Consider the following 16,129-nt stretch of genomic DNA (forward strand, 5'->3'; position numbering starts at 1 on the left):
GTATGAGTGAATTTGTATTAGCTCATCATCAAAACGTATTATTATTATTATTATTATTATTATTATTATTAATAGTAGTAGTAGTAGTAGTATTGTTGTTGTTGTTAAAACGACCGGCAATAGCGAAGAAGAAAATGGTGGGGTAAACCAGTGAAGTATATGAAGGTTCTGCAGATATGTGAGAATCCAGCGCTGTGGGTGTTTGTATAGGAGGGAATTGGGGGGGGGGCGGTGGTTTCGCGCAGATTTGTCTACTTTCATTATTTGGCTCCCCCATCATGTCAGCACAAACACACTGAGGCCCAAATTAAACGAAGCTAGGAGGAGGGTCATGGGGGGCGGGGGTGCTCAGACACATGTGTGCACACACACACACACACACACACACACACACGTACTCTCTCGAGTGCCGTAACTCTGAACAGCCTGGCAAATCTTAAGATCCCATGTAAAGCTCCCTGGCGATGAAGGGGGCTCGTGTTCGCTGCGGACACGGCAGCTTTCGTGTCCTGCTCCTCCTGGCGACCGTATGGCTGGCGAACGGCCACCCCCAGTGCCTGGACTACAAACCTCCCTTTCAGCCTTCTGGGGCTTTGGTCTTCTGCAAGGAGTATTCGAAGTTTGGATGTTGCGATGTGGAGCGGGACATCGCCATCTCCAATCGTTATTATGAGATTATGGATTTCTTCGATTACGGCGGCTTCGTCAGCTGCGGGAAATTCATCAAGTCGATCATGTGCCAGGTGAGAATGTAATTTAGGAACGTTTAAGCGTTTTAAAAGAGCATGGATCATTTGTCGGATATGTAATGTAGATAGATAGATAGATAGATAGATAGATAGATAGACAGATAGATAGATAGATGGACGTGAAAGGCACTATATATTAGATAGATAGATAGATAGATAGATAGATAGATAGATAGATAGATAGATAGATAGATAGAAATATGCACTATACATATTTTATCTATCTATCTATCTATCTACATCTATCTATCTATCTAGTATCAAATATCTATCTATCTATATATTATATAGTGCCCTCTATCTATCTATCTATCTATCTATCTATCTATCTATTTCTCTGTCTGTCGTGTGTGTGAGAGGGAGTTCACATCTAAACCCACTAATTAAACTTAAGGGTTGCAGAGTCTACCCGAGCAGCACGGTGCTTAAGGCAGTTCACCACAGGACCTGCTCACACTTATGGCCTCGGCCCAGTTTAGTCTAAGGTAAGGCTCACCTCTTTGGGGATGTGGGAAGGAAATTCACTTCTGTACTGGGAAGAGTATTCATACTGCACATAGGCATAGTGCAGATGTGGGATGCTGGAGCTGTGAGGTGGAAGTGCTACCCACTGTGCCAGTCTACTGTTTTTTTGAGTTTTTTTTTTTACAATTTCTGGCAGATAGACAGAGGAGCATATTGGCAAGAAGACATCCTGTTGCAGGACATTTACTTTCATATCATCAACCTGTTGATATGTTGGGAAAAAATTGCACACAGATGAAGAACACAGAAACTCTGTACAGAGCTCATCTGTGTCTATTTGTCTATCAGTTATATAGTGACTTAGATATCCATTATCTGTTATGTAGTTATATAGTGTCATATGTTCCCTCACAATATGATGGACTCAATGGTGTTTCAGATGGTCCTCACATGGCGTTTTGTATGTTTGCTTTTTGTGATGGACTGGTGCCCTGTCCAGGTGTTATTCCTGCCTTGCACCTGATAATTACCTGGATAGGCTCCAGCTGCCCACCAACCCAGTCCTGGATAAGTGGGTTAGGCAAAGGTCATGTCAGGTCATTTTCTAACCTGCTTAATCCAGACCAGGATCACCAGGGGTGCTGGAGCCTATCCTAGCTAGCATAGGATTCAAGGCAGGAACACACACAGACTAACACACCAGGGCCAATTCACCTCACCTGCATGTCTTTGGACCGTAGGAGGAAACAGGAGCACCCAATGGAAACCCACTCAGACATGGGAAGAGCATGCAAACTTGATGCAGGGAGAACTTGGGACATGAACCCTAACAAGAGCAGTAGCACTGCGCCATCATGCTGCTGGGTTAGGGAAATGGAAGCATAGATATAAACTCTATATATGTATAGTATCCATCCATTATCCAACCCGCTATATCCTAACTACAGGCTCACGGGGGTTTACTGGAGCCAATCCCAGCCAACACAGGGCGTAAGGCAGGAAACAAACCCCAGGCAGGACACCAGCCCACCGTACTCCACGCAGGGAGGACCTGGGAAGTGAACCCTGGTCACGCTACCACTGCGCCACCATGCCGCCCTATGTATAGCATATATAGTATATACCTGTATATATATACTAGCCATCCCCCGTGGCTTCGCCCGCGTATTAGTGAAACAGGACAGTGAGGAGGGCCCCGTCCAGCTCTCTACTCCTGACGTCACTCTTCTCCCTCCTCTCGGCCCGCAGCCTCTGTCTCGGATTAACACGAATATATCATTCCTGCAAGCGAGCTGATTCTTAGCGCAATGAAAGAAGTCGCAAAATCAACTGGAATGTTCAAGCAAATTATAGAAAAAAAGATGTAAATCCATTAAGTAGTTCTGTCATGAAAAGCGGACAGACGTTGGATTTTAAATATATAGAGATGTGTCCTTTTTTTTTTTCTTCAGAGAAATTAAAGAAACAGTTTCCTTAACACAAATCAAAAAGGCTCTTAGTAGCTGGCTCTTTGGGTTCTTTTCCATAGTGTCAAACAGTGATGCTGGGTGTAAAATGACGCCATTGTCTGGGGTACGCCCTTTATTGTGATGTCTAGAGCAGACGGGGCTTGACTCATGTCCTGAGGTGGCATTGTTTACCTCATCAGAGCCAGGATGGTGGTCCTCAGGCTTGCATGCAAGACATGTAGAAAAAAGTATAGATATACAGCATGTGTGACTTATATGTTAATGTGGCCACTCCAACATTATTTTTAACAAACTTTATTTTATATAGTGTCTTCCCATAACAAACAACATCCCAAGGCCCTCACAGGTATAGAGCTGTAGTATTATTGCTCACATATATTTTTAACAATTGGAAGCGAAGAAGTGACGTTTAGGGGCCACACAGTAAATTAGATGAAGCAGCTGAATGGTCCTTGTGGTAGACCCCCCACCACCATCTTAGCCACGCTAGTGCCATTGTCTCCCTTTGCAGGTAGTGACTGGGCTCAGGGTCTTCAAGTACATCAGTGTCAGCCTTGAAAACTTGAGCCACTCTGAGTGCACAGCATGAATTCAGCCTGACTTTAGTCTGTCAGTCATCTTCAAAAGCAGCCTAACCAGGCTGTGGTCTGTGTCACCTTTGCGCTTTAGAGGGGCGCTGTGTCAATGCAAATCCTAGGCCATGATAATATGGCTTTTTAGCTGAACAATTAGGTGCTCAGTAGAGATTAGATCCAGCATGCTAAGAGCTGCCACCAGGATCGGGGTGGGCAGTTCCACACCTCCTCCCTCCCTGATGATGTGTGGTCCACATAAGTAACGGCAATTGCTGTTTGCTGATTTAGAGGCCTAACATTACTTACGCATTTAAAGCACAGCAGGACCTTATTAAGCACCCCTTGGGGACGGGGTCACTCATGTACAAGACAGAGTCAAGCTGTGGAAATGGCACTTTCTGTGAAGAAGAACATTAAACCTCACTGTTTAGTACGTAAACAGAAAGCGCTGTATTTAGGACAAAGTGCTGGCCATAACAACACCGTGTGATGTTGAGCAAGTAGTTCAGATGTAAGATGTAAGATATCTTTATTGCCACTGTACAATGCAATGAAATATTGTTCAGAGCAAGCATATATATATATATGTCTTAGATAAAAAAAGTATGTAACAGTAGACATCATACTACAAGAAGCACACATTTAAAAGTAAACATTAAACTATGAGAAGTACAGTTACTATTAACAGTTCCAAATATACAAAGAGTAAAAATAATAATAAATATCTAAACATAAATATATAAATGAAGTCACAGTAAGGATTACACTCAGTGTAATGGTCATGAGTTCCACATGGGTCATGTATAAGTGTGTGACTATGTGTGCTTGATGCAGATATTCAGTTCAATCAGTGGTGGTCTCTCTTATAGGAAGGGGCAGTGATCACTGTGTATTTTATAAGCTGCTTGCTTCGGGGTTAAAGCTGCTCTTCAGCCTGGTAGTGCAGGCGTGCAGGGCTCTGAAGCGCCCACCAGAGGGCAGAGGAGTAAAAATGAGATGGCTGGGGTGTGTTGGATCTTTACAAATGTTCTTTGCTTTTCGGGTAGTGAAGATATCTTCCAGTGATGGTAGCTGAGTGCCAGTAATTCTCTGAGCCATTTTGATGATACGCTGAAGGGTCTTCCTGTTCTCCGAGGTGCAGCCAGAGTACAGACTCTGATGACAGACTCAATGGTGCACCTGTAGAAGTTAACCAGCATCTGTTGTGGGAGTTGTGCTTTCTTTGGGATCCTCAGAAAGTAAAGTATCTGAGAACCTTTCTTGGTCATTACTGTCGTGTTTGTTGTCCATGACAGGTCTTGGCTGATGGGGACTCCCAAGAATCTGAAACTCTGGACTGTCTCCACCCTCTCGTTGTTAATGCTGATGGGATGGTGACCGCTGTAGTTCAGTCTCCTGAAGTCTAGAATCAGTTCCTTTGTTTTCTTGGAATTGAGCACAAGGTTGTTGTTCTCTCCTCTCCAGATTGAGACTTCTTCTCTATTTGCTGATTTGTCATTATCGGAGATCAGGCCTATCGTGGTTGTGTTGTCTGTGAAATCTATTACAATGTTGGCATCATGGATAGATTTGCAGTCTTTTGTGAAGAAGGAGTAAAGGAGTGGGCTCTGCACACAGCCCTGCGGTACCCCAGTGCTTAGTATTATGAGTGAACAGAAGTGCTTACCCATGCGCACAGTTTGTGGTCTGTTAGTAAGAAAATCTAAAATCCAGTTGCAGAGGTGTGAGTTGAGACCCAAGTTGTTTAGTTTAATAGACAGTTGGTTGGGTGGGGGGGGATGTTGAAGGTGGAGGATTAGTCGATGAACTGCATCCACACATAGGGGTCCAAATGACTTCTAAATCCACTGTATGAAAAGAACAGTGATATAGTGAATTTGTTAAGGTGTTCATTATAGAAAGACACTATAAAAGATGAGGGCAGTGCATCTTAACAGAGAAGCTGCTGCCCTGTAAGGCCTCTTGTTTATGTCGCACCTTATCTCGCTGGGTAGTTTCAGTTACAGTTGTGCTGTGCAGTTCTTCATCATTATATAGCGCTCTGTATTGAGGCCAGAATCAAAATACCCACATTTATAGATGTACAGCTAGAAGAATACAGTGAACAGCCATGAAACACTTCTAAAGTTGAATGAAATGACCATCAGTGAAGTGTGATTAAACCCCCTGGCCTTCAACACTTAATTCAGTTATCTTGTGGACTTCCCCTCTTAATTATATCAGACACTGCAAGTTAAGCATCGGGGACATCGCACGTAGTGCTGCTACCTCCGACATCCAGCATCCCCATGTCTGAATTGTTTTTCTGCTGCATCCATCAAGACTTCTAGGTTGGCCAGGTGGGTCATCTTAAGATGATGTAACACACTAGTGAGACCACATCTGGAGTACTGTGAGCAGGTCTGGTCACCACACTACAAAAAAGACATATCAATTGCCCTGGATGGCCAATGGCCCTGCCAGACCAGGACACCAGATGAATGAAAGGACCTGGGGAGAGAGCATGTACAGAGCATTGTCTCCCCTGATTTGTTGTGGCCCTTCAGATTCTTGCATGGCATGCTGGGAGTTGGAGTTTGCTGCAGCCCTGTTGGGTTCTATGGGTGCCACCAGGGGGAGCTGTAGAACCCTACAATGCTGGGCTTCTGCCACAGCTGGAAGAACTTCCAGAACATGCTACTGGGCCACATAGAGTGTTGCCAGGTGCAGCATAAAGGGAGCTTCAGTCCAAGGGCCAGAGTCGAGAGGAGGGGAGATGAAGCTTGCCGGGAGGAGTGAAGGTGAAAGAAAGGAAGAAAGAAAGAGTTTTTTGAGTTTTAAAATACCTTTTATTAAACATTCAACAATCATTACAAAATCAACAAACCATCAATAAAAAAAAGAACATCCTATGTAACCTATGAATGCGTATTTTTCTTTAATATCATAATAGTTAATTCACAAAACAAAAACACACTCGTCATTAACAATTTTACAAATTGCGTTCATTGCACACCACTGTTCTATAAATGTATGCAAATTATGGATCCTATAAAACTTGAAATCTAATAAAATTCTTATTCTTAATTGTGCTTTAAAGAAACCCACCAAGTCAGACTCCCTGTCACTCCCTGCCAACATTCTTTTTTGCTTTCACATTAGCCAAACCATATATAAAAATCTGATTGGTAAAATAAACACCCAAGACATTAAAGACACTGTCGAGTACAGATAAAAGAGGTTGAATCCTAAAACAGTAAAGAAAACAGTGAAAAACAGTCTCTCTCTGTTGGCAAAAAGGACACAGCTCTGAGATGTTGGGGTTAATTAAGGACAAAAAAGAGTTAACTGCCACAATCCCATGAACAATTCTCCATTGCAGATCGCCAGTTCTCTTATTCAATGGTGGACTGTACAGACTCTCCCAAAGGGGGCCGACACCCTCTACCCCTCCCAATTTATCCCTCCAGGATGTATCTGGGGTATCTGCATAGTTGGGGCTGATATCGAGCTTGGACACACACTTTATAGAGCTCCTTCCCTTCTGCAGAGTCAAAAGGAAGATATTTAGTTCTTCTCCTGTCGTTTTCCCCCATCAAGTTCTCATTGGCATAAATTAACAAATTTGGAAACGCAGATAAAGGCTCTGGGTAATCTGTAGCATTAAAAAAGTCTTTCAATAAATCCTTAGCAGCTGAAGGTATATTCAAAAAAATCTGCCGCAAAAATCTTTCTGCTGTGCGCACTGAATTCAGACCTAAAGCTCCAGCCACTGACTCTGCACTCAGCCAACTGAGTAGCTGTGGTTGAATCAAATGTTTAATTTGTAGAATACCAGCTCTGATCAGGCGTTGTTTCAGAGATGTCGACTCTACAGCCATGGTGGAGACAACTGGCAATTCTAAAGTCCAATATAAATTTAAGGATCCTTCCTCAATGTGACAATCCAATTGTTGCCAGATTCTCAATATACTTTGATAGAAATCTGAAACATTACCTATGGGGAAGGAATATTAAGAAAAAGTCCATTAAGAAAAGCGCGCTGTCCAATTTCAAGTTGCCAACTTGGTGCAGGAGAGCACACGCTAGTGGCTTCCAGGACACAGCCATATGACCATAAAGCAGTTTTTGCAGAGCTTGCAGTCTGAACGCATTTTTTCAGTACACCCTGAATGTCACTGTAGAGCACCCGAACCATGGAAACAAAGCAGGGTGGGAAACCAAATCCCATTAGTACTCGCCAAAGGTACTGATGCTCCACCCGATCAAAAGCCTTCTCCTGGTCCAAGGAAATTAGACCACCGTGTAAACCAAACAATTTGCAAATTTCAAATGTATCCCTGATAAAAAAGATGTTTTCATATATGTACCTGTTTGGTACACAGTAACTCTGATCAGGGTGAATGACTTGCCCCAACACCTCCTTCATTCTCGTAGCCGACACTTTAGAAAATATTTTATAGTCAGTACAAAGAAAGGCTACTGGCCTCCAGTTCTTAATATTACAAAGATCTCCTTTTTTTGGAATGAGAGCAACAACAGCTCTTCTACAGCTCAAGGGGAGGAGACCTTTATCTAAACACTCTTGAAGAACTGCAAGTAGGTCTGGTCCGATGAACTCCCAAAACAGCCTGTAGAATTCGACAGTAAGTCCATCAATACCTGGAGCTTTCCCAGTGTTTAAACTTGCCAATGCCCTCGAGAGTTCTTCAAGGGTAAACCCTCTCTGTAAGGCTGGTAACTCCTCCACTGGCACCTGCGGCAGTCCCTTAGTAAAACGCGAACAAGCAGGGTCCTGTTTCATCAGCTCAGATGAGAAAAGTTTAGAATAAAAATCAACGGCAAATGCCCTAATTTGAGAAGAGCTTCTCATCTCACTTCCTGAGGGGTCATGTAAACAATGAATCATTCTGCTTTGGCCCTGTTTTCTTTCCAGCCCAAAAAAGTACTTGGATGGAGCATCACACTCAGTTTCCGCTTGAAAACGGGCTCTAACCAAAGCACCTTGTACTTTATAATCAGTCAGTTGTGCGAGGGCAGCCTTTCTCACTTTTATCATGTCCAGGTTCTCACTGCCCTTAGAGGAGTCCAAGTCCTGCTGGAGTGCTGCTATCTCTTCCTCCAGTGCTTTCATAGAATCATTCAAACTCCGTGTGACATTCAGAGTATACTGCTGACAGAACTGGCGAATCTGCACTTTACCAACATCCCACCACTGACTCAGAGAAGAGAACTGACATATCCTTTCCCGCCACTGTGTCCAAAAGTACCTAAAACAATTTTTAAAATGGGAGTCCTGACATAAAAGCTCATTAAAATGCCAATGAGAGCTTTTTGACTTTAAAGATGACAGAAGAACATTGCAGGTGACCAATGCATGATCAGAAAGGCTTGTTGGCACAATGACACATGAATTAAAATGGTTAAGATGATGGTTTAAAGTATAAAACCGATCAAGCCTGGCAAGTGAAAGAGTGCCACCTCGCACCTGTGCCCACGTGTACTGCCTGTCGCCCCCATTCAGAGCCCTCCACACATCCTTCAATTCATATCGCTCAATAAGCACTTTCAGCTCTCTGGCAGATCGCGGGTGGGGCTCTGCATGATTTCTGTCCAGTGCATCATTAAGGGTGCAGTTAAAATCCCCACCTAAAAACACACATTCATCCGGGTCACACTCTGATAAAGTACGCTCAAGACATTTAAAAAAGCGCACTCTTTCACTGCCAATTGTTGGAGCATAAACGTTAATAAAAACCAACCGGCTGTTGTCCAAGTCAAATTTTACTTTAAGCATCCGCCCTTTTATCACTTCGAAGGCAGACACCGATGTCGGACACACTTGTTTAGATATACCAATGGCAACACCAGAGCTGCGTGTTGACCCATGACTAAAAAAAAACGTCTCCTCCCCAGCATTTCTGCCACTCAGTTTCTAGAGCAGTTTCACTGTGTGTCTCCTGAAGGTAAGCCACAGTCAGATGCTTCCCTCTCAGGAAGTCGCACACTTTAGCGATCTTAAGAGGGCTCTTACAACCTGCAACATTAAGACTCCCAATTTTAAAATCGTGCATTGTAAAAATTGATAATGCAACCAAAAAAAATGCTATAATACCATTAAGTAATATATGAAATGCAGAATTTTGAGCCATTGTTAACAAGTTGTTAAATTAGCAGTGGTACGTAACTTTCTTAAAATACTTCGAAGCCTCCACCCCTCTATGTCTGACAAAACCTCAGTGCCCGATCGTTGCTTCATTAACCATTTAACGGAGGAAATAAATAATTTAACATCCGGAAAAAAATTCTGTACATCCACACTTTTCCCCTTTGTTTCAACCAAAACGACTCTAATTCTGTAGAATCCATATCCTTCTGTGGTGTCCTAACTACTTTCCGACACAACAGAGGAATCAGTTAAATAACCGTCCTCCCCACAATCTGAAACCGCTGCAGCTGTAGTCTCTTCAAAGCTTCTTTTTTTTAAAAGCAAATTGCTCGTCTGTCCCACAGTGTCTTTTAACAGCCTTCGGTGTTTTGAAAGTACTGTCGGAGCCGACACATTCTATTTCCATATCACCCCATATGCTTGGGACCACTAATTCTATAGCAGAGTCCGATACCTCCAAAACACCCAACTCGTTAGCAGTGTTTCCAGACTCTGATACAGGGAGGTCTTGACTTCCATTATCCCTATTCAATTTGGGATCAGAATTAAAGGAATCGCTGTTCATTTGGACCAACGCAGTTTGATCGCTAGCAGCGTCTTCATTTTCAGCAACAGCAATCCCGCCGCTGCTCTCCGCTGTGTTATTAAATGCAGACGCCGTCTCTGCCGCATCTGTCTGATCCCCAGGGCGGTCAGGGGTCTCATCTGGGGTCAGTTGCTTGCCTAATTCTGCAGTGTTAACAACATCTTTGCAATCTCTAGCTACATGACCAGCTTTGCCACATTTAAAGCATTTCATCGGTTCTGATGTGACAAAGATAACATATTCGTAACCGTCCACTCGGAACCTCAACGCTACGTTTAACTCATCCGCTGTATTTTTTAAAATCATTAAAACTTGCCTCCGAGAAGACATCACATGCTTCAACTGGGGTGCTTTACATCCCAAAGGTATTCGTTTAATCTGCGAGATTAACTGTCCATAGCGAGATAGCTCTCTTTCAAGGGTCTCGTTAGATAGAAAAGGAGGTACATTAGATAGGGTAATCTTTTTTGCTGGAGTTGTAAGAGGCATTACGGGAGTTAAAGTGTCCTTTATAACAGCTCCATTTTCTACCAATCTATGGACAAAATCCGTTGTAGCAACAAACATTACCACCGCGCTGCTCATTCTTGAGGCTGAACGAACATTGTCACAGCCTATTACATTTCCTACAGCCATTACACATTCTTCCAGAGAACAGGTTGTTTCTGGCATAAGCTTCACTCCATGTTGTCTGGTGAGTTTTTCGAAATCACCGTTCCGAAAACGGACTCCTCCTGAGGAGGTCATTCTGGCCTTCGTCAGAATAAACCAATTCAACAAAAAGATAAACAGAGACAGAATAACAATTAAGAACAAAAAAACAGGAAAAACAAATAGTGAAATCACAGACCTTCAAACTCTCCTGCTCTCACTCTCACTTTCTCACAGAGCTCCACCCACTCACAACTCTCGCGAGAGAAAGAAAGAAGGAAAGAAAGAAAGAAAGAAATAAAGAAACTACTGTGTGCTTTGTTTATTGGGCTGTACTGTGCGGACCAGGTGGGAAAGTAAGGAAAAGAGTTTCCCACGCTACACAAACATGTGTTGTAAACTTGTCCCTGCTGTCTGTCTGTGTCAGATTTGGGACAGCTGGTGAGCCCCCTGCAGGCCACACAACACATGACATTGTTGTGTACAAGAGACCAACTAGGTGCATCCCAGAAGTTTAGGACATGCCCTACTGTGACAGAACCCAAGTGTTTAGTCTTGAGCAGAGGAGACTGTGTTGGGACCTAATCCAGATCTTCAGAATTGTCAAAGGTATTTATAAAGTGGATCCAGCAGAATTCTTTCAGCTTAAGTGTGAATCATGTATTCAAGGATATCAGTGGAAATTAAGGGGAAGAGTATTTAGGACTGAAGCCAAGAAGTCCTTCTTTATGCAAAGAGTTGTGGAACAAACTACTGAGACATGGAGAGGAAGCAGAAACCTTGACAGCCTTTAGGATGTATCTGGATGAGATGTTCAAACAGCTTAGTTATTAGGTAAACAAACAAGAAACAAATGGAAAGAATGGTTTCCACCTCATTTGTCTTCCTCCTCTTTTGGCTGCTTCCGTTAGGGGTCGCCACAGCGGATTATCTTCTTCCATATCTTTCTGTCCACTGCATCTTGCTCTGTTACACCCATCACCTGCATGTCCACTCTCATAACATCCATAAATCTCTTAGGCCTTCCTCTTTTCCTCTTCCCTGGTAACTCTACCCTTAGCATCCTTCTCCCAATATACCCAGCATCTCTCCTCTGCACATGTCCAAACCAATGCAGTCTCGCCTCTCTGACTTTGTCTCCTAACCATGCAACTTGAGCTGACCCTCTAATGTCCTCATTTCTAATCCTGTCCATCCTTGTCAAACCCAGTGCAAATCTTAACATCTTTAACTCCACCTCCAGCTCCGTCTCCTGATTTCTGGTCAATTCCACCATCTCCAACCCATACAACATACTTACTACAGTCCTGTAGACCTTCCCTTTGAAAGGACTCAGAGCCGATCCCTGATGTAATCCCACCTCCAACTTGAATGCATCTGTCACTCCTACCACAGACCTCACCACTGTCACATTTCCCTCGTACATATCCTGTATGACTCTTACATACTTCTCTGCCACTCCCGACTTCCTCATACAATACCACAGCTCCTCTCGAGGCACCCTGTCATATGCTTTCTCCAGGTCCACAAAGATGCAATACAACTCCTTCTGGCCTTCTCTAAACTTCTCCATCAACATCCTAAGAGCAAACATTGCATCTGTGGTGCTCTTTCTTGGCATGAAACCATACTGCTGTTCACTAATCATCACCTCACTTCTTAACCTAGCTTCCACTACTCTTTCCCATAACTTCATGCTGTGGCTCATCAATTTTATTCCCCTGTAGTTACTGCAGTCCTGCACATCCCCCTTATTCTTAAATATCGGCACCAGTACACTTCTCCACTCCTCAGGCATCCTCTCACTTTCCAAGATTCCATTAAACAATCTGGTTAAAAACTCCACTGCCATCTCTCCTAAACACCTCCATGCTTCCACAGGTATGTCATCTGGACCAACGGCCTTTCCATTCTTCATCCTCTTCATAGCTGTCCTTACTTTCTCCTTGCTAATCTGTTGCACTTCCTGATTCACTATCTTCACATCATCTAACCTCTTCTCTCTCTCGTTCTCTTCATTCATCAGCCTATCAAAGTACTCTTTCCATCTGCTCAACACACTCTCCTCGCTTGTGAGTACGTTTCCATCTTTATCCTTTATCTCCCTAACCTGCTGCACATCTTTCCCAGCTCGGTCCCTCTGTCTAGTCAGCCGGTACAGGTCCTTTTCTCCCTCCTTAGTGTCCAACCCCTCATACAACTCATAATACGCCTTTTCTTTAGCCTTCGCCACCTCTCTTCACCTTGCGCCTTATCTCCTTGTATTCTTGTCTACTTTCTGCATCTCTCTGACTATCCCACTTCTTCTTTGCCATATTCTTCCTCTGTATACTCTCCTGTATTTCCTCATTCCACCACCGGGTTTCCTTTTCCTCCTTCCTCTTTCCAGGTGTCTCATCAAGCACCCTTCTTGCGGTCACCCTTACTACATCTGCTGTAGTTTCCCAGCTGTCTGGTAACTCTTCACTGCCACCCAGTGCCTGTCTCACCTCCCTAAACTCAACCTTGCAGTCTTCCTTTTTTCAGCTTCCACCATTTGATCCTTGGCTCTGCTCTCACTCTCTTCCTCTTCTTGATCTCCAACGTCATCCTACAGACCACCATTCTATGCTGCTTAACTACACTTTCCCCTTCCACCACTTTGCAGTCTTCAATCTCCTTCAGATTGACTCTTCTGCATAGGATGTAATCTACCTGTGTGCATCTGCCTCCATTCTTGTATGTAGCCCTATGTTTCACCCTCTTCTTAAAATATGTATTCACCACAGCCATGTCCATCCTTTTGGCAAAATCCACTATCCTCTGACCTTCTTCATTCCTCTTCTTGACACCATACCTACCCATCACCTCCTTGTCTCCTCTGTTCCCTTCACCAACATGCCCATTGAAATCCGCTCCAATCACCACTTTCTGTCCCATGAGTATGCTGTTCATCACTTCATCCAACTCACTCCAAAAATCTTCTTTCTCACCCATTGCACACCCAACTTGCGGTGCATATGCACTAATAACATTTATCATCACACCTCCAATTTCCAGCTTCATAATCATTACTCTGTCTGACACACTTTTCACCTCCTAAGCACTCTTGACATATTGTTCCTTCAGAATTTACCCCTACTCCATTTCTCCTCCCATCCACACCATGATAGAAGAATTTGAATCCACCTCCGATCCACCTGACCTTACTCCCCTTCCATTTAGTCTCCTGCACACATAATATATCAACCTTCCTTCTCTCCATCATATCTGCTAACTCTCGCCCCTTACCAGTCATACTGCCAACATTCAAAGTTACTACCCTCAGTTCCACTCTCTTTACTTTCCTCCTCCCCTCCTGCCTCCGGACACATCTCCCACCTCTTCTTCTCCTTCTTCTTCTTTGGCCAACAGTAGCCCAATTTCTGCCAGCAACCTGTTGGCTAACAGTACTTACTGGTGGAAGTCGTTGTTAACCCGGGGCTACCCATTCAGGGCTGGATCCTGCGTCACATTTGATGCTGCCCATGTAGGCTCTAGTGTCCACAATCTCAAACTAGATTAAGCAGGTTTGAGAATGATATTACTTTACTATTAAACATTTTTTCTAAGCCAATGCCTGTTTTTTTTTTTTGTTTTTCTTTTTAATAAGAGTCATTTCAGCAGAGAATGTCCTGAAACAGCTGAAACATTTCTAATCTGACCTCCCAAGATTATAGAAATGTTAGCATTTTCTTGTGTAATAAATGCAGGATATTAAGCAAGGGAGACAGCCAAGCTGCTGGGAATACATCTGGGTAGCATTATATGGCATTTGGTCCTCCACCCACCCATTCCTCCATCCCTCCCTCCATTCACATTCAGACCTTCTGGTGTTACACTGGGGGACACTCAGCTGATGCCAGCTGCCATAGACTTAGTGTAGGACTTTTTTATGTAATAGGTGCCAGTCCTAGTCAAGGGGCCATGTTTGGTCAAGGTAGGGCCCTAGGGTTACCCAACTCCCATTTATACTTTTATTAAGTAGACCTTAACAGAATGCCCCAAACTGAATACTCTTACCACACTGTCAAGATTAACTGCTGTAATTCAGCGCATCCTTCATCCTTTTATATCAGTAACTCCAGGCAATCGGATGGAGGACCAGAACAAGGAGGAGGCACAGTTACACATTAATTTATATATTAGAAATAATTTGCCCACAATAATAAAAGTTAAGAATAATTAATAATAATAATAAAAAATTATAAAAGTACAAATGTGAGTGTTGGCAAAATAATATTAATATAGAAATAATCAGTTCATCTAGCTTAGACTACCAGGTGGCTCTCTGTCTTGGTCTTTGTTCCTGCATGGTCTTTGCATTGGGAGAGAGATGGCATGACCTCTTCTCAGAATAGATGAAATGGCAGAGAGACATTGAGTGCATTTATAATCTCTCTCTATCTTAGCCTGGCTTCCTTGAGGTACCATCCAGACCAATGGGATGCGCTGACCCCGTACTATGCTGTGTTGTAATAAAAAAAAAAACAAGCAGAGTCTTCAGAAAGGCAGTCAGAATTTAGACTTTATTGCACAGCATAGGAAACAACTGCAGAGCACATAAAGCCTGTCTCTGTTCATGAAATGAGCCAGTGGTTTGGGTGCGGTTCATTTTTATTTCAGTTCTATTCACAAAACATTCCTATTTTGTACATATTTCTCACCATCCAGTTTACATGTTATCTTCGTAATAATGACCTCATATTGTACCTGCTTTCACAACAATTATCTCGACTTGTAAACTCCTTTCCCCTAATAATCATTAATCTTTTCATAACAATCATTTGGACTCAAAGGTTGTGCTTACCCCTTGGCCCGGAGATGACCGTCATTGATCATGTTTTACTTTTCTCACATTCTCACATTCCTAATCTTGATGCCTTTTAATTGATCAGTCCTCATCATTAAGTTGGAACCAGGGTCACCCACTTATGAGAAACGGAACTGTACCAGCATCCAGTAAGACTGCTGTGTGGAATAACGGGGGTCATGCAGCCCCTTAACCCAAACACAGCCAGGCTCAGAGACACACAAGTCCAAACACCACACGTTTATTACCTCTCATTGCCTCTACAGAACAGTGCACAAATCACCTGCCTACAACACTATTGCTCAGTCCCTTTTCTCTCTTTTCCCTTCTCTTTCTTTGTCTCTTTTTCTTCTGCTGCCTACACTCCTCTCTTCAAGCTTCGTCCCCCACTTCCCGTCTCTGGCTCCTTGAACGGAGTGAGGTGGCCTCTTTTATGCTGCACCTGTAAATGCTCCAGGTGCTCTTCGGTCATCTTCCGGCAGCCCTCCCGTGTGTGGCGAAAGTGCTGCAGTCCAGGGATCCAGAACCATCCAGGCAGACCCCCAGTGCCGGCAATGGGCCCCAGGAGGGTTGAGCTTCCAAGCTCCAAGCCTGTGTAATCTAGGGGGGCTGCCCTCTTGTGCCCCAGGAAAGGTATTGCCCCTCTACCAGTCCT

The 16,129-nt window shown here is 43.5% G+C and overlaps 1 protein-coding gene across 1 annotated transcript in view; it reads left to right on the forward strand.

Annotated features, from left to right (window-relative positions):
- Positions 1–393: 393 nt before the first annotated feature.
- Positions 394–16,129, forward strand: part of si:ch211-136a13.1 (HHIP-like protein 1) — a 133,740-nt gene continuing 118,004 nt past the window's right edge. Inside the window, exon 1 of the mRNA XM_039768172.1 lies at positions 394–743. Within this exon, the coding sequence (XP_039624106.1) occupies positions 465–743 (279 nt within the window). The 5' untranslated portion in view covers positions 394–464. The remainder of the gene's footprint in view (positions 744–16,129) is intronic.

The sequence above is a fragment of the Polypterus senegalus genome, chromosome 11 (genome assembly GCF_016835505.1).
Source record: "Polypterus senegalus isolate Bchr_013 chromosome 11, ASM1683550v1, whole genome shotgun sequence".
NCBI classification, from domain to species: domain Eukaryota; kingdom Metazoa; phylum Chordata; class Cladistia; order Polypteriformes; family Polypteridae; genus Polypterus; species Polypterus senegalus.